This window comes from Aquarana catesbeiana, linkage group LG01 (assembly GCF_042186555.1).
Source record: "Aquarana catesbeiana isolate 2022-GZ linkage group LG01, ASM4218655v1, whole genome shotgun sequence".
Classification (NCBI taxonomy): Eukaryota; Metazoa; Chordata; class Amphibia; order Anura; family Ranidae; genus Aquarana; species Aquarana catesbeiana.
Window position 1 is genome coordinate 58234083 of NC_133324.1, and position 25784 is coordinate 58259866.

Consider the following 25784-nt stretch of genomic DNA (forward strand, 5'->3'; position numbering starts at 1 on the left):
AGAAGGCACCTGAAGGACTCTCAGACAATGAGAAACAAAATACTCGTCTGATGAAACAAAGATTGAACTTTGGCCTGAATTGCAAGCGTCATGTCTGGAGGAAACCAGGCACCGCTCATCACCTGGCCAATATCATCCCTACAGTGAAGCATGGTGGTGGCAGCAGAATGCTGTGGGGATGTTTTTCAGCAGCAGAAACTGGGATACTAGGCAGGATTGACGGAAAGATTAATGCAGCAATGTACAGAAACATCCTTGATGAAAACCCAGAGCACTCTGGACCTCAGACTTGGGCAAAGGTCGTTCTTCAAACAGGACAACGACCCTAAGCACACAGCCAAGATAACAAAGTAGTGGCTACAGGACAACTCTGCGAATGTCCTTGAGTGGCCCAACCAGAGCCCAGACTTGAATCCGATTGAACATCTCTGGAGAGATCTGAAAATGGCTGTGTGCTGAGGCTCCCCATCCAACCTGATGGAGCTTGAGAGGTCCTGCAAAGAAGAATGGGAGAAACTGCCCAAAAATAGGCGTGCCAAGCTTGTAGCATCATACTCAAAAAGACTTGAGGTTGTAATTGGTGCCAAAGGTGCTTCAACAAAGTATTGAGCAAAGGCTGTGAATACTTATGTACATGGGATTAAAAAAAAAAAAAAAACATTTTAATAAATTTACAAAGATTTCAAACAAACTTCTTTCACGTTGTCATTATGGGGGATTGTTTGTAGAATTTTGAGGAAAATAATGAATTTTTGGAATAAGGCTGTAACATAACAAAATGTGGAAAAAGTGAAGCGCTGTGAATACTTTCCAGAGGCACCGTACATCCACAGCAGCCCCAAAATGAACATTTTCCTAAGTACAGTGAGGGAAAAAAGTATGCTGATTTTATATGTTTGCCCGCTGACAAATAAGTGATCAGTTGGTAGGTTTATCTTAACAGTGAGAGACAGAATAACAGCAAAATATCCAGAAAAACACATTTCAAAAAAGTTATAAATTGATTTGAATTTTAATGAGTGAAATAAGTATTTGACCCCTTCGCAAAACATTACTTAGTACTTGGTGGCAAATCCCTTGTTGGCAATCAGAGGTCAGACATTTCTTGTAGTTGGCCCCCAGGTTTGCACACATCTCAGGTGGGATTTTGCCTCACTCCTCTTTGCAGATCCTCTCCAAATCATTTAGGTTTCAAGGCTGATGTTTGGTAACTCGAACCTTCAGCTCCCTCCACATATTTTCTATGGGATTAAGGTCTGGAGACTGGCTAGGCCACTCCAGAACCTTAATGGGCTTCTTCTTGAGCCACTCCTCTGTTGCCCTGGCTGTGTGTTTTGGGTCATTGTCATGCTGTAATACCCATCCATGACCCATCTTCCATGCCCTGGCTAAAGGAAGGAGGTTCTCACCCAAGATTTGAAGAAATTTGATTTATTACAATTTTTTTTTATTGGATATGTTTTATAGCAGAAAGTAAAAAATATTTTATTTTTTTTTCAAAATTTTTCGTTTATATAGCAAAAAAAAGCCCCAAAAACGCACAGGTGATCAAATACAACCAAACGAAAGCTCTATTTGTGGGAAGATAGAAAACAAAGTATTTCCCGATTCTTTCTATGCAGAGAATTCTCTCTGCTCTGCTGAAGCCCACAGCTGTCAAAAGAAAGGAAAAAAAAAACTGGGCAGTCTGCCAAGAATCACAACATTCTTTAGCAGTGGAACTTAAGTATAAACATTGTAACAATTTGTCCTTTAGATCAAAGGAAAACACTTTGGTGTGTAAATGAGGGAAGTTTAACCACTTAAACACTAAAATTTTTTCTGACATTTGTTGGTTTCATTTTTTTTTTTTTGCTACAAAATTACTTCGAACCCCCAAACATTATATATATATATATATATATATATATATATATATATATATTTTTTTTTTTTTAGAAGAGATCCTAGAGAATAAAATGGTGGTTGTTGCAATATTTCATGTCACACTGTATTTGCGCAGCAGTCGTTCAAATGCAATTTTTTTTGGGAAAAAATGACACTTTAATGAATTAAAAAAAAAACTAACCAGTAAAGTTAGCCTAATTTTTTTTTTTTGTATAATGTGAAAGATTTTACGCCGCGAGAATCGTGATCTTTTTATACTAAGCAAAAAAAATTATGATTCTCATTTTGGCCAGAATCGTGCAGCTCTAATGCGATTGTAGCGTGTTTTGTCGCTCGACATTCGCGGCAAAATTGCACCGCGTTTAGGGTGCCATTAAGAAATAATGGCCTCGCAAACGCGTCCCGCATTTTGCCCCAATTCTGGAATCGTGGACAGAACCGCAGTCATTCTGCCCGCGATTCAAAACGCCTAGGTGTGAACAGAGCCTAAAGCTTTTCATGGGAAATTGTTTCATTTTAAGAATGTTCGATCCATTTTCTAATAGTTTGGCTCCATTCACACTTATGCCGCTTGTCGTGGGACTTTGGACATCAAAGTCGCATGACAAGTTGCAGCCCATTTTTTTTTTTTTTGAATGATACCTGTTTAAATCGATGCGACTACTAATGCACTACTTTGGTGCGACTTCTGATGCGACTTTGGTCCAGAAAATGTAATGTCGGATCGAAGTCGCGCTCCAAAGTTGCACTGGAAATCGTGTGACTTTAGAGACGCACTAATGTGAATGGGGGCCAGATTAACGCTTGTTTTCAACCACAGTGATGACAACATGCAAAGGAGCAGTATGGAAATTTTTTTCTCGTATAAATGTCTGACAGTCCCTGCGGCTTTCATTGGAGGAAGTCCCATTGTTACAAAAAATGACAGTTGCCAAGTCATCGAATGCACTGAGAATTTTAGGTTTGAATATTCGTTCGAATTTTGAAAGTCTACCAGTGTATGGCCAGCTGTAGCAGTTTAAGGCAGGGACCTTCTTTGGAAATGAGTTGTCACCTGTGCCTTGTGGAGTCCTGGACGGCGTGTGTCACCTGTGGAACCCGTCAGACCGGCAGTGCGGTTCCTGGCCCGGGGCAATATTGCTCTTCCCCTCGATTCACATGATGGCGGAGGTGTCATGCTCCGGTTATACCAGTTCTATGAGTCAGCCATAATCCTGTAAATGTCATTTTAATAGGAGTTGTCACGATTGATTGGAGAGCAAAATGTCATTATAGAGCCGCTCTAAAAAAAAATTCCTAAACCACTTGCCTGCCGGGCACTTTCACCCCCTTCCTGCCCAGTCCAATTTTCAGCTTTCAGCGCTCTCACACTTTGAATGAGAATTGCGCAGTCATACAACACTGTACACATATGAAATTTTTTTCATTTTTTCCCCCCACAAATAGAGCTTTCCTTTGGTGGGATTTGATTACCTCTGCGGTCTTTAACCGCTTCAGCCCCAAAAGATTTTACCCGCTTCCTGACCAGAGCACTTTTTGCGATTTGGTACTGCGTCGCTTTAACTGACGCGCGGTCGTGCTTCCTGATTTGGTTATGGGACAGGAAGTGAAGGGAAATCTCCTCAATGGGACACAGATGGAAAAAACAATAACCTTGACAGGGGTTATAGCCAATGGGGACACTAGTGCTGGTGACAACCAGGGATTTCCCTCACTTTGGAGGCATTTCCTCTCACTTCCTGTTTTGCTATGGGACAGGAAGTGAAGGGAAATCTCCCCAATGGGACACAGATGGCAACAATAACCTTGACAGGGGTTATAGCCAATCGGTACACTAGTGCTGGTGACAACCAGGGATTTCCCTCACTTTGGAGGGATTTCCTCTCACTTCCTGTTTTGCTATGGGACAGGAAGTGAAGGGAAATCTCCCCAATGGGACACAAATAGCAAAAAAACTAAAAATCTGACAGGGGTTACAACCCTCCCTCACTATAACCAAAAAAAAATAAAATAAAAAAAATTGCCTTTAGTTCTACCTTAAAGTACAACCATAGGAAAAACTTTTTTTTTTAAATTTTGGATAGAGTAAAGGACGGTTATAACCCCTGTAAGGTTTTTTGTTTTTTTTTTTTTTTTTGCTATTTGTGTCCCATTAGGGAGATTTCCTTTTACTTCCTGTCCCATAGCCAAACAGGAAGTGAGAGGAAATCCCTGCAAATTAAAGCTGGCTACACACTATACAATTCTAGATTTTTTTCCCTTTTAGGTTTACCAAAAACCATTCAATATGAGGTCAAACCTAAACACTTTCAATTTGTATGCAATCAGTCAGGCCCTTCCACTACATAGTTGAAGGTAAATCTAAAGGAAACCGAACAACAAAAGTTGTATAGTGGGTATCCAGCTTAAAGAGGAGCTCCACCTTAAAAGAAATTATTAAAAGCCAGCAGCTACAAATACTGCAACTGCTTACTTTTAATAAATGGACACTTACCTGTCCCAGGGTCCATCGGCAGCCGAAGCCGATCGATCGATCGTCTCTCGGCTGCCCCCGCTGCCATCCTCGGTCAGGGAATAGGGAACTGCAGAGTTGTGGCTTCACTGCCCGGGGGGGGGGTTGGGGGAGGGGGGTTGGGTGTGTGCGGGTTACCTGCAGCTATTCTGCGGCTATCTATGCCCGGAAGTGGCTGCAGATACCTGTATTGGACAGGTATCTGCACCCCCCTCCCCTCTGAAAGGTGCCAATTGTGGCACCGGAGGGGGGGAGGAATCAGATGAGCGGAAGTTCCACTTTAGGGTGGAACTCCGCTTTAAGGCTCGATTCACACTAATGTGTTTTTTTGATGCATTTTGCAGAAATGCATGGAAATTTTTTAACGTGGGTTCCTATGGAACATGTTCACGTCGATGCATTTTTGTGCCTCTGCGTTTTTGGAAAGGGTCGGGGACTTTTTTTCATGCAAAATGCAGCGTTTTGCATGTAATAGAATTCAATGGGCCCGCGTCCAAAACGCAAGTACTGCGTTTTTACCGCGTTTCTGCCGCAATTTGCGTTTTGCGTTTTTTTTTTTTTTTATTTCTTTTTTTTTACACTATATATAACTGGTTGCTAAGCAACCACAGTGTTAAAAAAAACACTGTAAAAAAAAAAAAAAAAAAAACACAAAACGCGGCAAAAACACATGTTCAAAAACGCAGCAAGCACCACAAAAAGCACTGCAGAAACGCTCTAAAGCAACATGCATAGATGTGAATCGAGCCTTAGGGAATCCCTGGTTGTCACCAGAACTAGTGTCTGCATTTTGCATGAAAAAAAAAAAGTCCCCGACCCTTTCCAAAAACGCAGAGGCACAAAAATCCATTGAAAGATTTCCCATATACTACTTTTCTAAGGGACAACCCGAAATTTGGGATTTTCTTTTACATTCCTGTTTGATGATAATAATGATAAACAGAACAAATAGAGAATGAGAATCTCCCTAATGTAGACACAGACAGCAATAAAAACCTGACTGGGGTTCTAATCCCTTTTCACTTTATCCAAAACTAAAAAAAAAAGGTTTTGCCTTTAGGTATCCTTTAAGGCCCCCTACAGTTGACCACCACTGCTGGGGTCACCAGAACAGGAACGGAGTGGAAATCTCCCAATGGGGGACACTAGTTCTGTTGACAGAGGGATTTCCTCTCACTTCCTGTTTTGTCTATGTGAAGGGAAATCTCCCCAATGGGACACAGATGGGGTTATAACCCTCTCTTACTCTATCCAAAATGAAAAAGGAGTTTTGCCTACAGTTCTACTTCTTTTTGTTTTTTCCTTCTGTGTGTGGACACTGAGTTGATCACATATAGTGACAGCCGTATAGCAACCATTTCAATTACAGCTGCCAGAAAGCGATCGGCTGGAGGTAAGTGAAATGCTGAACAGATAGCCAAATGCTGAGCAGAGCGGAGTTCTTCTTTAGTGACATGGTGACCCAGTGTTCTGACCAAGTTCTCTTTCATGTGCAGAGCCTGGACATCACCAGTAATATCGGCTATGACTGTCTCCTTCAACACATGAACGATGGCAGGAAGAACTGTAAAGAGTTTGAAGATTTCATTAAAGAAAGGTCAGTAACTAGCGCTGAGAACGCCCAGACAGAAATGTGCTCACCCTGTGGTTAAAGTGTATGTCTAGGTCAAAAGTACAAGTGCTGTACCTCTGTGATACATACATACATTTCCCCACATTTCATCTGTTTAAAAATGCTACAAGTACAGCTACCTGGGCTAACTCCATGGGATGTATTAATAAAAATATGCAGAGCATTTGTTCTGTCAAACTGCATGTACAAAGCTATTTTCTCTACAGATCCAGTGTTATTCATTCATACAGGTTAGAGTGAATCAGGAAAATATCACATTATGACCACTAGATGGCGCCAGTGATCATAAGTAGGTAAATACATATTTACTATGATGATCAGCTCCATCTAGTTTCCATAATGCAGTTTCCTGAATCACTGATGATTATAGGAAGATAATTATTTACTACGATCGCCAGCTCCACCTAGTGGCCATAATGCAGTAATTTCCTGTTCCACTGATGATTATAGGAAGTGAATTGTTTACTATGATTATCAGCTGCATCTAGTGGCCATAATGCTCATAACGATCATAGGAAGTAAATAATTATGTCCTATGATTGTCAGCTCCATCTAGTGGATATTTTACTGTAATTTTCTGATTTACTGATCACTATAGGAAGTGAATTTTTTACTATGATCGTCAGCTCCATCTAGAGGCCATAATGCATGATCATAGAAAGTAAATACAGTGGAACCTTGGATTACGAGCATAATCCGTTCCAGGAGAATGCTTGTAATCCAAAGCACTTGCATATCAATGCGAGTTTCCCCATAGAAGTCAATGGAAACGAAGATAATTAGTTCCGCATTGACTTCTATTACATGCAATACCGCGTGTGGCCAGAGGTGGGGGGGCGCCGGAGAGCCCCGGAAATACTCTAGGACAGCTCGGAAAGGCTCGGAAACACTCGGGAACAGAGTATTTTCGAGTCATTCCGAGTACCGTATTTATCGGCGTATAACACGCGCCGGCGTATAACACGCACCCCAAGTTTAGGAGAGAATTTTAAGGAAAAAAACTTACATTAAAATGCCCATCAATGCAGCCTTGTTAGTGTCATTGCAGCCTTTTCAGTGTCAGTGCAGCCTTGACCCAGTGTCCATTGCAGCCTTTGCCCCAGTGCAGCCTTGTCAGTGCAGCTTTGCCCCAGGGCAGCCTTGTCAGTGCAGCTTTGCCCCAGGGCAGCCTTGTCAGTGCAGCTTTGCCCCAGTGCAGCCTTGTTAGTGCAGCTTTGCCCCAGTGCAGTCTTGTCAGTGCAGCTTTGCCCCAGTGCAGCTTTGCACCAGTGGTCAGTGCAACCTTGCCCCCAGTGTCCATGCCTACCGCCGCCGCCGACATACACATAGCTGCATGTAGTTTTAAATATGGCGCCGCGGAGTTTGGAGGGACTCGGCGCCAGCGGAACTGAACGAACGCCGCCGAGATACACATAGTTGAGTGTACTCGGCTCTTTCCGGCGCCGCTCACAGTCCCGCCCAGTCCCGCCCTATGATGGACATAACACAGGTCCACTGGCGGGCCTGGGCGCGACTATGAGCGGCGCCGGAAAGAGCCGAATACACTCGACTATGTGTATCTCGGCTCTGTGATTTCGGCGGCGCTTGTTCAGCTCCGCCGAGTCCTTCCGAACTCCGCGCGCCATATTTAAAACTACTCGCTATGTGAATGTCGGCGGCGATCTAGCTCACAATTAGCGGGGATCGGCGTATAACACGCACCCACTATTTTCCCCTGATTTTAAGGGGAAAAAAGTGCGTGTTATACGCCGATAAATACGGTATTTCCAAACGTCTCCGAACCATTCCGTGTGTCCCCGGCGCCCCCGCACCTCTGGCCAAATGCGGCACTGCACCGCCCATTGGTTTGAATTCTGCTCGTTTTGCGAGACAACACTCGCAAACCGAGTCAGAATTAAAAATAAAGTTGCCCGTCTTTTAAAATGCTCGTTAACCGCATTACTCGTAAACCAAGGTTCCACTGTAATTATTTCCTAAGATTGTCAGCTCCATCTAGTTGCCATAATGCAGTCATTTCCTGATTCACTGATGATTATAGGAAGTGAATTATTTACTATGATCGTCAGCTCCATCTAGTGACCATAATGCATGATCATTGGAAGTAAATAATTATTTCCTATGATTGTCAGCTCCTTCTAGTGGATATTTTGCTGTAATTTTCTGATTTACTGATCATTATAGGAAGTGAATGGTTTTCTATGATCATCAGCGCCATCTAGTGGCCATAATGCATGATCATAGGAAGTAAATAACTATTTCCTATGATCGGCAGCTCCTTCTAGTGGCCATAATGCAGTGATTTCCTGATTCATCAATGATCACAGGAGGTAAGTAATTATTTCCTAGGATCATCAGCTCCATCCAGTGGCCATAATGCAGTCGTTTCCTGATTCACGTGGAAAATTAAGAAATGTAAAACAATTTTTTTTTTTTTTACATACTGCTGTACAGTGTCAACATATAACTGGCGTGGCAGTGACCAGAGACACTGGCTGGAGACAGCATGCAAAAAAAAAATTAAAAAATAAAAATTAATATCACTTTTTCCTTTTTTTTTTTTTTTAACACACTGTGACCAGAGCAATACAGTGTTACCATAGTAAAACTGTACAACTCTGGGGAAGTGATTGTTGTTTTTTTTTTTGTTTGTTTTTTTTACACATTATGATTGCTTATACCAGTGAATTTCATTGGTATAAGCAACCATTTTTACTAAATGAAACTCAGTAATTCAATTAGTATTGTAATGAGCTGTGATCACCACAGCTAATCACATGGTACAGATGGGCTGTGATTGGTCAAGTCTGTATCATGTGATCACTGTGACCAAGCACAGCTAAGAACACGATTGTACACAATGGATGGCATGAAAGGAAGCCATCCATTGTTTACAATAGTCATGTGATCCACTGTGATTGGTCACAGCGATCACATGGTACCAGCAGTAGGCTGGTACAGTGATCTATCGTCGGTTGTGTCCAGTGTACACTGCGGGTGACAGATTGTACACTGCGGGTGACAGATTGTACACTGCGGGTGACAGATTGTACACTGCGGGTGACAGATTGTGTCTGCAGCACAGTTGGGTTCCAGAAGGATGTCCTATAACGTCCACCCAGAATGGCAAAAGTCTTACACGGCTTATTGGAAAATGACTTAATGGTTAAAGCCATACATGCCAACAGTCACAATTTTGCTGGGACATTCACAGATTTCGGACCCATATCCCGGGCTGAGCCCATCCCGGTAAAAATCCCAAAAAATCGCTTGTCCTGGGCAGGGGTGGGATGGGCCGGGGGTCTGATAAAAAAGGTCACATCACTCCCCTGTCACCCGGCGTCGTCCGTATAGTATGCTGGGTGGGCTGGGAGTCAGAATTAGGTGAGGGAGGGATGTAACAGCCAACTACTGGCTGAGGAGGTAGGAGGCGGGCTGCAGTGCATCCTAGACAATGGGTGTGCTGTCTATTATTGGGCATGTGACTGCGTCCTAGCCAATGAGTGCACTATTATTGTCCATGGTCAAGCAGCTGCTGTGGAGCTGCATTACTGCAGGAGAGGAGCAGAGCAGAAGTGTCGTATGTATGTGCCTGTAACAGTATTGAAATGTAAGTTAAACAAACTGTAGGGAAACTGGATGTACAGTACTAATAGGCAGTCCTTATTTCTTTTTCTCCCCCTTCATCCCTCTTTCTTTCCTTCTCAATTCCCCCCCCTCTCTCTCTCTCTCTCTCTCTCTCACTCTCTCTCTCTCCTTCTTCCCCCCTCTCTCTCCTTCTCCCCCCCTCTCTCTCCCCTCTCTCCTTCTCTCTCTCTCTCCCCTCTCTCCTTCTCTCTCTCTCCCCTCTCTCCTTCTCTCTCTCCCTCCTCACCCCCCCCCTCTCTCTCTCCTCACCCCCCCTCTCTCTCTCCTTCTCTCTCTCTCTCTCTCTCACTCTCCTTCTCTCTCTCCTTTCCCACTCTCCTTCTAACCCCACCTCCTCCTGTTCTCACCCCCCTTTCTCTCTCACCCCCCCTCTCGCTCTCATTCTCCCCCCTCTCTCTCTCATTCTTTCTCTCTCTCTCATTCTTTCTCTCTCTCTCTCTCTTTCTCTCTCTCTCATTCTCCCCCCTCTCGCTCTCATTCTCTACTCCCCCTCTCTCTCCTTTTTCCCTCTCTCTCTCCTCCCCCCTCTCTCTCACCTTCTATCCCCCTCTCTCTCACCTTCTATCCCCCTCTCTCTCTCCTTCTTTTCCTCTCTCTCTCTCATTCTTTCCTTTTCTCCTACTTTCTCTCTCTCTCTCTCTCCTCCCCCCATCCCTCTCTCTCCCCCCCCCCTCTCTCTCCTTTTCTTTCCCTCTCTCTCTCCTTTTCTTTACCTCTCTCTATCCTCCTCTCTCTCTCTCTCTCTCTCTCTCTCTCCCCCCCCCCCTCTCTCTCTCCTTCTTTCCCCCTCTCTCTCTCCTTCTTTCCCCCTCTCCTTCTTTCCCCCTCTCCTTCTTTCCCCCTCTCCTTCTTTCCCCCTCTCTCTCTCCTTCTTTCCCCCTCTCTCTCGCCTTCATCTTTCCCTCTCTCTCGCCTTCTTTCCCTCTCTCTCGCCTTCTTCTTTCTCTCTCTCTCTCTCTCTCTCTCTCTCTCTCTCTCCTCACCCCCTCTCTCTCTCTCCTCACCCCCCTCTCTCTCTCCTCACCCCCCCTCTCTCTCTCCTCACCCCCTCTCTCTTTCTCTCTCTCTCTTTCTCTCTCCTTCTCTCCCCCCCCCCCCCTCTCTGTCTTCTTTACCTCTCTCTCTACTTTTCCGGGGACACCTGCACAGCAAAGAGCTGCATCCCTTGAACTGGAGGTTGAATGTGTTTTCCCCCTTTGGACCCAACACTGCTAAGACACATTTTGTAGAACCAATAAAGAAGGGATCATGCCATGCTTTACAACTGGAAAAATCTGCCCCCACCATGAAGGGGGCTAGTCATTTGCGTTTTCCACCCAAGTCTTCCTTGTACTGGTCTATGCAGCCAGAAAATGATGATGTCTGTCTGTAAATGTCTTCCATAGGGCAGCCATAGAGGAGCGCTATGGGAAAGACCTGCTTACTTTAACAAAGAAAAAACCCTGTGGACAAACAGAAATAAAGTAAGTGAACCATTTCCTGTCTGAATCCCAACAGGAATTAAGCTGGCCATAGATGACCTGAATTTTTTTTTTTTTTTATCGTTCAGCCAGTGAGCTAAACAAAAAAAAAATAAAGAAAAATTAACAAATTCCTCCATGCACACAAACAAAGTGGATGGAGGAATCTCCCTGGTGGTTCATTGTGTACTCACAGTGAGATATCTGACATCTAGACTAACCTAGAAGACCTAGGTGACTGGGCTGGAGGAACAGGGGTAATTTGGCCCCCCATCCACCCCTGGCCAGTACTAATAAAATATGCTGTGCTAGTGGCCCTGAGGGGAGATACTTCACTATGCAAGAATTTATCAGAGCAGGACCCACAATCAGTGAAACATGTTGGCCATTATAAAGCTAATCCATTCAGGCCTAAGATCACAAAGGATACAAGGGATGTCTTCCAGGACCAACTTCTTTTGAAAGGTCATGTGATCGAATGCTGATTGGAGGAATCTTCCCCCCCTGCCCCTTGTTAAAATGGGCTTTCAGATTCTGATAAGCACCCCGCCCACAGACCCCCACAACCACAGTACAGGGTTGTGAGGAAGAGGCGCTTGTCCCCATCAACATGCTCCGATAAGGGTCTGGTATGGATCTTGAAGGGGACCCCACGCCGTTTAAAAAAAAAAAATTGGTGTGCGGTTCCCCTTAAAATCCATTCCAGACCCAAAGGGCCTGGTATGGATGGGGGAGGGGGACCCTACACTTTTTTTTTCCTGAATTTTCTATTGCCAGCATTCTTTTGTTTACATTACAGCTGTCAGTGGGGAAGCCCGCTGACAGCTCATCGGTTGTTTAAGGCCAGAGAGTGTTGAAGCCAGAGAGTCAGGATGACCACCAGGTGAATAGTATTTGCAGCAGGATGTTAAGAATGGCAGACTAGATGTTTTTTTCATAAGAAGATTCTTTTTTTAGGTTACTATATCCTAATATACTAATGTAGCCTCTTCTGTTTCCCACCTTCAGCACTCTGAAAAGGGCTCTAGATATCTTCAAACAACGTAAGTACTTGGAGGATAACGAGTGACATTCATGTGTAACTGTTATTATTATTTTGGATGGAGTATGGATAGATTAGACCCCCTTTTATGTTATTGCTTTATTGCCACTAAAACACACAGTGATAAGAAATCCAAAGTTTTTGACTTGTTACCAGAACAGAAAATGAGGTCTTCCAATGGAGACACCCGTCCCAATGACAGATGCCTAAGGTGGGAATCCCCTCTACTTTATAGGGATTTTCTCTTGCTTTCTTTTGCATCTCCAGGATAAGAAGTGAATGGAAATCTCCCCAACCAGACCAAACCGCAAAAAAAAACTAAAAAAAAAATAATATTAATAATTAGTAATAATAATATAATGGTAATAATAATTAATTAATATAATAATATATTCTTTGTACTGAAACTTTTCTCCGTCGGAGATGAATAAAAACTGTTAAAATATAATAATATATATAAATCTGTGTAGCACTGTCCCCGTAGGGCTTGCTGAGTGTTGACTTCATAGGCCTCTCTCTGGTTACCTGCAGCTGGTTGCCGATGGTTTCCCACTTGGTTGTCGATGGTTTCCCACTTGGTTGTCAAGGGTTTCCCACTTGGTTGCCGATGGTTTCCCACTTGGTTGCCGATGGTTTCCCACTTGGTTGCCGAGGGTTTACCACTTGGTTGCTAGGGGTTCCCACTTGCCTCACCCTTACCCCCGCTTGCTCATTACTCAATGATCAGTCCAGGGTATTTGTGTTTTTGTATTTTATTTGGAACCTGGATGGGAGAAGGGTTGAGTGGGATACTCCAACTGGAACTATTCACAAAGGATAAGGACAACACTCACTTGGCTTCACCGGATTGGTAGTAGAAGCAGTCACACTGCATAGACCATACAGCCATGTGTATGGAAGGGTTAAGTCTTCTTGCTCTCACTAGCAGCAGACTTAATGCACTACATTATCTTCAGGACACTCGCTAGCATCCCCTTCACTGACACCCGTTGACTGACCCTTCTAGCTGAAGGGGGCGGCCCTCACTCAACAGGCCCCAAAGACACAGATCTGTACTCCCAGTAGGCAGAAACAGATTCTTCCTGGTGTACCCCTTCCAGTCAGCTCTTCAGGACCTCTGGGTTCAGCTTCTCTATCTCTAGGCCCCTGGATCGACTACCCAGGGCCGCACGGCTTCCTCCGCAGAGGAAAGGTCAGCAGCCTACGCCCACCTGGACTCTGTTCTCCGGCTCAACTAACTCTGAGCACATGTACTCTGGCTTTATATACAGTATCCCAACATGCAATGCAGCACTTTTCCTCTGCCAATTGCCAGGGCTGTAACAAAGCCTGTGCACTCACTTGTCAGATCCCCTCCCACTGTCCAATATGCCTCCCTATTGGACCAGTCAGAACAAGCTGATGAGCTGCACCCGAGTACAATGAGCAGACCTAACCAATAGATCCTGCTCTCTGGTAAGCAGAGAGCACTCTAAGTTTTAACTGACAAGACCAAAAACTATACTCTCTCCTAGCACCTACCTAGGAGGGTGCTCTATCTATCTATCTATCTATCTGTCTGTCTGTCTGTCTGTCTGTCTGTCTGTCTGTCTGTCTGTCTATCTATCTATCTATCTATCTATCTATCTATCTATCTATCTATTTATCTCACTCTTCTAGACCTCTGAAGGTAGGCTGTGGTAGCTGGCACCAAGTTGTCAGTTGTTTTTCCAGCCTATCCCACACAGATGCATTGAGAGCTTGAAAATATGGAGGCCAAGTCAACAGCTTAAACTTGTAGTCCTCAAACCATTCTTAAATTCATCAGAGCAGGTCATCTGCTTCCATTGCTCTGTGGTCCATTTCTGATGCCCACATGCCCATTGTAGGTGCTTTTAGCTGTGGACATGGATCAGCATGGTCACCCTGACCAGTCTGTGGCTACATAGCCCCAAACAGCAAACTGCGATGCTCTGTGTGTTCTGACACCTTTCTATCAGAACCAGCATTAACTTTTTTAACAATTTGAGCTCCAGCAGCTCTTCTATTGGATCAGACTACACGGGCCAGTCTTCACTCCCCACATGCATCGATGAGCCCATGACCCTGTCATCAGTTCACCAGTTTTCCTTCCTTGGACCCTTTTTGGTCAGTCTTGACCACTGCAGACCAGGAACATCCCACAAGAACTGCAGTTTTGTAGTTGCTCTGAGTCAAAGGGCCCTTGTCAAGTTTCCATTTCTTTTGACTGTAGGCCCTTTTTATTGTGTGTTATATACAAAAAGGTGAAGGAACATACTCCTGATTTATGTTTTTTTTTTGCAAAAGTACAATTTGTTTGGCAATTCTTTACATTGTTTTTTTGGTAACATAGTTCACCTTTCACCAAAATATCTACATGTAAACACGCTGTACAAACAGCTCATACAGGGGAGCTGTCCTTGTATGCCTCTACATTGGCTGCATACCTTTCTATCCAAATATAATTTGCAACACAAATACACTGTTACACATCAAACCTGAAAAGATAACCTCTTAAGCCCAAAAGTAAACATTGAATATATTGCAGTTTACCAATTTGTTAGATGTGATGGCTGCATTTGTGTTCTTTTTTAGGCTTTCTTTCTTCTATTTTCATCTGGTGATCCAGCCAGTAAGTCTGTTGTTTTTCAAAAGCTCAAGCTCGTCAGCAGAATGTGTCAGTTTACACGGATGAGACAAACTACTTAACACTGGAGGAGTGCTTAAAATCATCAGCTTTAAATTTATGTAAAACCTTTATCCCAAATGGCAAAAGAAGTTTGCAGTTACTTATTATAAAGTGTGAGATGGAGTTTGGCTTCAATTTATTAGTGTATTTAAATCTGCTAGAACATCTAACGCTCCCCTCCTCCCAGACTGACAATGCTGCTGTCAACGGTGCCCCCTATGCTCCTTCATCCAGAGTGGGGACACTTTAATACAGGAGGTGTGTTGCTGGCCAGATCACCTGGGTAAAACAGAGCGGGAAAAGCTTCAAAAAAGAAAACTAATGCGGCCACCACATCTAATGATTGGTAAGCTGCAAAATATTACATTTTTGATTTTGGGTTTCATACCGCTTTAACTAACCCTTGACCTAACCTCACTCCATCTGTCTCCTCACGCATCACCAACTTACTCACAGACATATAAGGCTGGATGTCACATCACTTCCTCAAACTCAACCTGTCCAAAACCGAGCTCATGATATTTCCATGACCCACGTACCACGTCCCCTGATTTCTCTGTCAAAATCAACATCTCAGCTATCAACCCCTCCCCCCCCACATGCCTTTAAGACCGAGTACAAGTACCGATCCCTTTTTCCACGCACTCGCCGATACCGATTACCGATACTTTTTTTTTAATGTCATGTGACAGTGCCACTAATATGCAGCACTTATGAGGCATAGACTTTGTCAGTATTTTTTTTTATTTTTTTTTTTACAATTTTAATTTTTAAACATTTTTATTATTTTTTACAATTTTTTATTTTTTTTTTTGTTCACAATGTTTTCTTTTTTTGGGGGGGGGGAGGGGGGAGTGGATGGTGTCAGTGTGTTTTTAATTTTTTTTTTTTTATTAGTTACAATTTAACCTTTTCAATATTTGTTTAGTGAAAACCCAAAATTCAGTATCTCAGAAAATTAGAATATTACATAAGACCAATAAAAAAAGGATTTTTAATACATAAATTGGCTTACTGAAAAGTATGTCCATGTACAGTATAGTATGCACTCAATACTTGGTCGGGGCTCCTTTTGCATGAATTACTGCATCAATACGGCGTGGCATGGAGGCGATCAGCCTGTGGCACTGCTGAGGTGTTATGGAAGCCCAGGTTACTTTGATAGCGGTCTTCAGCTCATCTGCATTGTTGGGTCTGGTGTCTCTCATCTTCCTCTTGACAATACCCTACAGATTCTCTATGGGGTTTAGGTCAGGATAGTTTGCTGGCCAATCAAGCACAGTGATACCATGATCATTAAACCAGGTAATGGTACTTTTGGCAATGTGGGCAGGTGGCAAGTCCTGCTGGAGAATGAAATCAGCATCTCCATAAAGCTGGTCAGCAGAGGGAAGCATGAAGTGCTCTAGAATTTTCTGGTAGAGGGCTGCCCTGACTTTGGACTTGATAAAACACAGTGGACCAGCAGATGACATGGCTCCCCAAATCATCACAGACTGTGGAAAATGTTGCATTCCATTTGGAAATGAAGGTCCCAGAGTCTGGAGGAAGAGTGGAGAGGCACAGAATCCAAGTTGCATGAGGTCCAGTGTTAAGTTACCACAGTCAGTGGTGATTTGGGGAGCCAAGTCATCTGCTGGTTTTGGTCCACATTGTTTTATTCAGTCCAAAGTCAGGGCAGCCCTCTACCAGGAAATTCTAGAGCACTTCATGCTTCCCTCTGCTGACCGGCTTTATGGAGATGGTGATTTATTTTTCCAGCAGGACTTGGCACCTGCCCACACTGGCAAAAGTACCAATACCTGGTTTAATGATCATGGTATCAAGGTGCTTGATTGGCCAGCAAACTCGCTTAACCTAAACCCCATAGAGAATCTGTGGGGTATTGTCAAGAGGAAGATGAGAGACATCAGACCCAACAATGCAGAGGAGCTGAAGGTCGCTATCAAAGTAACCTGGGCTTCCATAACACCTCAGCAGTGCCACAGGCTGATCACCTCCATGCCACACCGTATTGATACAATAATTCATGCAAAAGGAGCCCCGACCGAGTATTGAGTGCATAGCATATTGTACATGGACATACTTTTCACTAAGCCAACATTTCTGTATTAAAAAAATCCTTTTTTTATTGGTCTTATGTAATATTCAAATTTTCTGAGATACTGAATTTTGGGTTTTCACTAGCTGTAAGCCATAATCATCAAAATTAAAAGAAAGAAATGCTTAAAATATATCACTCTGTGTAATGCATCTGTATAAAATATATGAGTTTCACTTTTTGAATTGAATAACTGAAATTAACCTTTTCATGATATGCTAATTTTATGAGATGCACCTGTATATATATATAATCTTAAAACATTGTATTCCTAGAGTGCATATTTAAAATGTATGGGCATTCAGGATTGTTGCAAGAACTCTAAAAATCGAGCTTTGTAAATGTTTTTGATACATGGTACCAATGCACCTCATACAGACCTACGTAATAAAAAGTCTCGAAGATAACAATATAACATAAAACAGGAACTACGTTGGGCATAATCTTGATCTTTGTACCCTTTTTGTAACTGTATGAGTGCAAATAAGGTCTTATCTTTCAGCGAAGGCCATTTTTGCAGAACAGTACATATTCTGTGAAAGAATACTCTGGATTGCTATATACAGTATGTTAATATATATATATATATATATATATATATATATATATATATATACAGTATGTTAATGGTGTAGTGAACAAAACAAAATATGCACTAGGTAAAACTATCAGGGCTTTTCTGAGCCAAAATGTGACAACTCCAGTTTTGATCATGCGCTTTGTAATTATTTTTATGCCCTGCATAGGTGGTGCTTTGTCAGACCATTCAATGGGTGCATTGGCAGCCCATTAATTTCAATGGATGCACTGGCAGCCCACTTTTTTTCAATGGGTGCATTGTCAGACTATTCATTTCAGTGGGAGTGTTGGCAGCCCATTCATTTCAAAGTGTGTGTTGGCAGCCCATTCTTTTCTTTTCAGTTGTTTTTATTGAGTTTACATAGTATTAACAAATGTTTCATAAAATAAATAGTTAATAAAGAATAACTATGAGTAGAAAGATATTATAGTTAACAGTTATATATCATAGTGTATATATTTATTAAACTTTTCAAGTGTTCATTTGGGCCATGAGTTTCTTCTGGTCAGAGGTGCTACTCCTCATTGGGAACTAACTGTGCTGTGGGAGACAGGCCAGCTCCCCCTCCTCTTTCACTAAAGCGTGTCCACATGACTCTTTACAGAATTAGCTACAATACTACTAAAATATTGGTAATTCTGAGATATAACTGAGCAATATCACTAGTATAACATAACAGAAAATAAAATAAAGAAGAAACCTTAATAACATATACTAAAATGTTATATTAGTGATCAGTTTGGCAGCCCATTTATTTCAGTGGGTACATTGGCAGCCACTTTTTTCAATGGGTGTGTTGTCAGACCATTCATTCAATGGGTGTGTTGTCAGACCATTCATTCAATGGGTGTGTTGGCAGCCCTTTCATTTCAATGGGTGCGTCTGGAAGCGCATTCCTTTCAATGGGTGTGTTGGAAGCCCATTAATTTCAATAGGTGCACTGGCAGGCCACTTTTTTCAATAGGTGCATTGTCAGACCATTAATTTCCATGGGAGTGTTGGCAGCCCATTCATTTCATTGGGTGTGTTGGAAGTCCATTCATTTTAGTGGATGCGTTGGCAGCCCACATTTTTTAATGGGTGCATTGTCAGACCATTCATTCCGTGGGTGTGTTGGCAGCCCATTCATATCAATGGGTGTGTTGGCAGTGTATTAATTTCAATGGGTGCATTGGCAGCTCATTCATTTCAGTGGGTATGTTGGCAACCCATTAATTTCAATGGGTGTGTTGACAACCCATTAATTTCAGTGGGTGCACTGGAAGCACGACCAAGAGGGAAGCATGTCGATTAGTTTTTTGAAAAGAGGTAGAAAGTTGGCCTGATATAATCCATCAAAACCGGGAGTGAGCTGGATGCCTAAATAGGGCAAAGAAGCAAGCTATTGGAACAGGAAGGCATCTCTCAGGGCGGCCAATTCAGAGGATGAGAGGTTAACCAACATGGCTTTGGACATGGTTGGGTTGACATATAAACCTGAAAGGGACACAAAGGCGTCAAAGAGAGATAATAGGTTAGGAAAAGAGACTCTAGGGGATGTTAGTGACATCAAGATACCGTCCGCGAATAAAGAAACCTTATGAGCGGGTCCCGCAACATCCACGCCTCTTATGAGCGGTGAGAGTGGGCATCCTTGACGGGTGCCCTTCCTGATAGAAAAAAGGGAGGATTCAAACCTGAAGTATTTAATTTTAGCCTGGGGGAATCATACAACGCTGTTAACCAGTGTAGGAATGAGGCACCAAAACCATAATTACAGAGCACAGACATCAAGTAGGGCCATGACGAAGTATCACAGGCTTTATTCACATAGAATGATAAAAGCATAATTTCCAAGGAGCGATGTGTTGCAGCTGTATAATTCGTCTGCTGGCATCACCGGCCTGGCGTTGAGGAACGAACCCAACCACCTGGTCTTTTTTGATTAAGCGAGGGAGGAACGAATTTAGGTGGCTAGCCAAGATCTTAGTGAGGATTTTCATATCTATATTGATGAGCGAGATACTGTAGGTCTAAAGTTGGCCCATGAACAGTGTTAACAATCAGGTTTTGGTGATGGGAGTGAACATAGGGGTAAAAGGTGCGTGGCCTATTAGCCAGCATTGCATTAGGTTTATTCGCTTTGGCTTTCCATTTCTGGTGGGACCAGCGTAAAGTGCATTAATCGTTATCAGTAAGACACAGATCCAATTCAGTTTGGGCCTGATCCAATAATTTGATCCAATAATCTGCAGTTAGCGGGGGTTGAAGTTTATTTAAAGGTAGCAGAGACAGACTCTAAATAAGATTCTAAGGTACATTGGAGCTTTTGGCATTCTCGTTTGCGTTTCGTAGCTAATTGAATGATATGGCCCCGAAGCACTGTATGCCTCCCAAAGAGTCACGGGAGAGGAAATAGATGCAGCATTAAGGCTGAAATATTCAGAGGAAGTTTTCAACAGGTCTGCCTGAGTGTTTTTAAGAGATAAAAGTGAATCATTCATAACCCAAGAGGAAAATTGAGCCTTACATAATGGAGAACGGCAAACAACTAGAACAGGGTCATGGTCCAATCAAGGGGCAGCTAGTATAGATGTGGAGCATACCCGGGGAAGATGTTTACGTAGCATAAACATGTGGTCAATTCGCAAGTGAGAATGATGAGGGTGGGAGTAATAAGTGTAATATTTACCCAATGGATGAAATTCCCTCCAAAGGTCCACCAGATCATTGCAAGAAATGAGAAAATTGTTTTGCATCAGGCGATGTGGCTATTCTTTCCGAGGGATATCTGCCCAGGGTAGGATTCAAGGTCACATTAGAGTCTCCTGCCAAGAGGAGAGTACCTTTTTGGTGAGATGTCAACAAGGCACAGGGCAGCCTTATGCATGGGTGCATTTTCAGACCATTCATTCAATTGGTGTGTGGGCAGCCCATTCATTTCAGTGGGTGCACTGGAAGCACATTCATTTCAATAAGTGCATTGGCAGCCCATTCAATTTAATAGGTGTGTTGGATGCCCATTCATTTTAGTGAATGCATTGGTAGCCCATTTTTATTCAATGGGTGCATTGTCAGACCTTTCATTCAATGGGTGTGTTGGCAGCCCATTAATTTGAATGGGTGCATTGGCCACCCATTCATTTAAATGGATGCACTGGCAGCCCCCTTTTTTCAATGGGTGCATTATCAGACCATTTATTCAATGGGTGTGTTGGCAGCCCATTCAGTGGGTGCACTGGAAGCATATTAATTTCAATAAGTGCATTGGAAGCCCATTCAATTGAATGGGTATATTGGAAGAGCCCATTAATTTCAATGGATGCGCTGGCAGCCTATTCATTTCAATTGGCAACACACCTTAACTTGGGATATGACCAGCTTTAATGCACCACAAAAAAATGCACATGGGGCCTTGAAGAGCCAGAATAGCCCAATGCATTGTGTTGCACTCTCAAACTGTAATAGCAAAAGCTACAAAAATTGGTCAGTCCAAAGCACGATGGATCAAATTTTGTTTTTAGTTGAGGTTTCTACCATGCTCTTTCTAAAACAGTGCAATTATACATAAAAGACCTCATCTTTTTTAATATCTATATCATGTTGCCAACATATTTAAAATGATGTCCCTTCTGGAAGTTTGACCCAGCTAGAGTTTGCTACAAGGACCCAGTAACCTTCCCTTAGAAAATACATTCATCACGTTAGCAGGATCTATTGTAGCATTGCTCTGAGTACCCCGCAGAGGAAGTGGTTCTTGTACAATAGCGCAACTTTTATATATAGACATTTTATAGAACTAGCATACCCGGCGTTGTCCTTCATCTTTTATACTCAGAGAATGGAGTTAATAACCAGATTAGAGAAGCTGAGTGTTTGCACTGTTTGATACGGGTTTCGTACATCCATTAGGTGCAAAGAAAAGAGAAGTCCTTTGTCTTTTTTTTATCTTTTGATATAGAGTATTTACTTAAATAGGTTTAGTTTGCACGCTCATGCCAAAAAGAAAAAATACTTCTACATTTCCTATGCCTTGAAATGTTTTAAAGGACAAAGCCACTTATAGTTCGCCCCACCCCCTCCAGTGGTGGTTGCGTACCGATATACTTACCTTCAACTCTGCTCTTAAGTTCTGTGTAGCTCTGCCACAATCTTTGTAAGAAGTCCTGGCTGCCTTCAGCCAATTCATTCCTATACCTTCATGGCAGCCTCCAGACATCCAGAGTAGTGTCAATCCAGCCATAGGCACAAATTAACTGAGTTGGGGATGTAACTAGGGCCTTGATTCACCACCAGCAAGGACCATGCTGGCCTAGGGGCACCTCCCACCTTCCTCCTGCAACAGGAACGGAATAGACCACCACACACCTTAAAGGGGTTGTAAACCTTCATGTTTTTTCACTTAATGCATCCTATGCATTAGGTGAAAAAACACCTGGCAGTGACCGCCCCCCCCCAGCCCCCCCCCTTCCCGTTTTACTTACCTGAGCCCTGGAACTTGACCCAGCGGGGACGTGCTGTCTCTCTGCAGGGGCTTCTCTGCTCCTGATTGGATAGATTGATAGCAGCGCAGCCATTGGCTTCCGCTGCTGTCAATCAAATCACACATACACCTACCTCCTGGAGAGTGTTCTTGATCTGGCCAACTGTTGTGAAGGGTGTTTTCTTCACCAGGGAAAGAATTCTTCGGTCATCCACCACAGTTATTTTCCGTGGTCTTCCAGGTCTTTTGGTGTTGCTGAGCTCGGTGCGTTCTTTCTTTTTAAGGATGTTCCAAACAGTTGATTTGCCCACACCTAATGTTTTTGCTATCTCTCTGATGGGTTTGTTTTGTTTTTTCAGCCTAATGATGGCTTGCTTCACTGATAGTGACAGCTCTTTGGATCTCATATTGAGAGTTGACAGCAACAGATTCCAAATGCAAATAGCACGCTTGAAATGAACTCTGGACCTTGTATCTGCTCCTTGTAAATAGGATAATGATGGAATAATACACACCTGGCCATGGAGCAGCTGAGCAGCCAATTGTCCCATTACTTTTGGTCCCTTAAAAAGTGGGAGGCACATATACAAACTGTTGTAATTCCTACACCGTTCACCTGATTTGGATGTAAATACCCTCAAATTAAAGCTGAAAGTCTGCAATTAAAGCACATCTTGTTCGTTTCATTTCAAATCCATTGTGGTGATGTATAGAGCCAAAAAGATTAGAATTGTGTCGATGCCCCAATATTTATGGACCTGACTGTATATACTGCGGCAGGGCAGCTCTATTGTACGTTGTTTCCTGCAACTGATACTGTGGACGCACGCGCCCACTTCACGGAGGAGGAGCCGTGTGCATGCCCGGTGGACCCGATTTCCGGCGGCCACACCGCAGAGAGAGGCAAAACAGGGATCTGCCTATGTAAACAAGGCGGATCCCCGTTCTGACAGGGGAGAACATAAAGATCTGCTGCTCCTAGTGATCAGGAACAGCGACCTCTGTGGTGTTCCTGTCAGCACTTCCCCCACACAGTAAGAGGGCACAAACAGGAATTACATTTAACCCTGTGATCACTCCTGGTGTTAACCCCTTCCCTGCCAGTGTCATTTATACAGTAATCAGTGCTTTTTTTTTTTAGCACTGATCACTGTATTGGTGTCACCGGTACCCAAAAAGTGTCACTAAGGGTCGGATTTGTCCGCCACAAAGTCCCAGTCCCGCTAAAAATCGCCGCCATTACTAGTAAAAACCATTAAAAAAATTGAAAGTCCATAAATCTATCCCGTAGTTTGTAGACGCTATAACTTTTGCGCAAACCAATCAATATATGCTTATTGGGATTTTTTACCAAAAATATGTAGCAGAATACATATTGGTCTAAATTGATGAAGGAATTCTTTTTTTTTTTTTTTTTTGGATATGTATTATAGCAGAAAGTAAAAAAAATATATATATTTTTCAAAAGTCTTTTTTTGTTTATAGTGCAAAACATAAAATTCGCAGAGGTGATCAAATACCACCAAAAGAAAGCTACATTTGTAAGAAAAAAAGTACATACATTTTTTTTGGATACAGCGTTGCGACCGTGCAATTGTCGGTTAAAGTAATGCAGTGCCGTATCACAAAAAATGGCCTGGTCATTAAGGGGGTAAATCCGTCTGGGGCTGACATGGAGGAACTCCACCATCTGGATTATTCACATTCTCTTGGACCCGCCTCCAGAAATAAAGGAATGTCCCCCCTTTTAGCAGAACAGGTTTTTTTGGCACTTTTTGTTTACAAGTTTAAATCAGTATTTTTTGCTAGAAAATGACTTATCACCCCCATGGTGACTGTTGCGATTTTTTTTATGCCGCTCTGTATTTGTGCGGTGGTTTTTCAAACTTATTTTTTTTGGAAAATATACACTTTATTAAAAAATAAATGGAAAAAAAATAAACAATATATAGTCCAATTTACATTGTAAAATGTGAAAGATCATGTTACACTGAGTAAACAGATAACTAATATGTCACGCTTAATCCCAGGTTCACACTGCTGTGGGATTAAAATCATGCGAGTTCAGCTGAACTCGTACAATTTCATTCCCGCATGTCAGTCCGATGATTTCAGAGACATCTATACATCTGACATGTCAAATCGCATGCCCAATCGCATCAATGTGAACCAGGGCTTAAATTTGCATACACTTGTGGAATGGCGACAAACTAAGGTACCTAAACTTCCACATAGGCGGCGCTTTAAACGTTTTTACAGGTTACATGTTCAGAGTTACAGAGGAGGTCTAGCACTAGAATTATTGCTCTCGCTCTAACGTTCGCGGCAATACCTCACCTGTGTGGTGCGAACACTGTTTACATATGCGTGCATGACTTGCATATGCGTTTGGGGTACTTTAATTTCTTTTTTCTTCTTTTATTTGTTGTTTTTACACTGTCCCTTTTATTTTTATTTTTTTTTTTCACTTGTATTCCTATTACAAGGAATGTAAATATCACTTGAAATATAAATAAAGATGACCAGTCCTCTTTATGGACAAATCTGGAGTCAAAAAGACCCCAAACCTCTCCTTTACTTGTAAAAGCAAGAGATTTAAAAAAAAAATTGCTCTTTTTCTTTAAAAAAAATAAAAATAAATTGTTAACTTCCACCCAGACCCAATTCCACCCTGGATCCGAATTGACATCATGATGTCGCTCTGGTCCTCCAAGGCCATAGAGGTGATCAAAGAGGATCTGGTCTCTGGTAGCCTCTGTGACCAGCCAGCCACACCATCGGATCGTTTCTCGGGGTTCCCCCCTGCTGCTCCTGAAAGCGTTCCAGGGGCTCATGAGCCACTCAGGCCCTTTCATGAGAAAGCCAGCCGCCGACCAAAAAAAAAAAAATACCAGAGCTTCAGCCATAACCCCGATAAACCATTTCAAAGCTGCAACGTATATATACGAAAAAAGTACCTATTGCAGTCTTGAAGTGGTTAATGTTTTACTTCAACAAGGATAGAATGCATAGTTCTTTGCCAAAACCCAGCTTTGTCTCTGGCAAAAGGATAAAAGAAACTGCGCTAGGATAAATTGAGTAAATGGCTGGAGAACTCGTTTCCAATCATTCAATCACTCGGGAGCTGCAATTCTGATGTATAACATTAATACAAAAAAGAAGATCTTTTCACAGCTTTGTCTCTGCCTCTTTTAGGGTTGTCACCCATCTGGGATTCATCCGGACAGTCCAGGTTTGAATCATAGAAATGTTGGGTGAACCCTGTGTTTATTGGGTCCTTATCCACATAAGACCCAACTGGGGTCCCCTTTGAGTCCAAAATATGTACATCATTTTTTTGTATGGTGGATTTCCATTGTTTTTACTGATCAATGTAACATTGATTGCCATTTTAATCTTTTTGAATAACTTTTGTTATATTTCATACCCTGGTTACTCCATTATCCACTGCCTACAAAGTCCCATTGGGGGGCATTTCTTTGTGTATCAGGTTTTGAATCATGGGTCTGAGTTTCAGATCGCCTGAAACCTGGACACATTATTCAGACCGGACTCTGGCTTCCCAAGTAACTGAGTGCAACAACTGCCGAGTGTACATGGGCTTGTGTGTACCTAGGCACGCCCTAATCACCAAGGTTGCCTACCGTCCAGAGGGCTGGCTGCGGTTGTCTAAGCCAAGTGTGTAAACCTTCGGCCCAGTCTGAGGTCCTGAGCACTCTGGAGAAGTTTTTGTCCAGGATATCCCTGTACTTGGCTGCATTCATCTTTCCCTC

The 25784-nt window shown here is 42.7% G+C and overlaps 1 protein-coding gene across 2 annotated transcripts in view; it reads left to right on the forward strand.

Annotated features, from left to right (window-relative positions):
• PSTPIP2 (proline-serine-threonine phosphatase interacting protein 2) overlaps positions 1-25784 on the forward strand; it is a 166222-nt gene that overhangs the window by 69813 nt on the left and 70625 nt on the right. The window contains exons 2-4 of one of the 2 annotated variants that reach the window (XM_073618847.1): positions 5896-5996; positions 11063-11140; positions 12146-12180. In XM_073618847.1, the coding sequence (XP_073474948.1) occupies positions 5896-5996; positions 11063-11140; positions 12146-12180 (214 nt within the window). Of the gene's footprint in view, positions 1-5895; positions 5997-9511; positions 9640-11062; positions 11141-12145; positions 12181-25784 lie in introns of those variants that run through there. The other variant, XM_073618858.1, reaches the window with a different exon arrangement.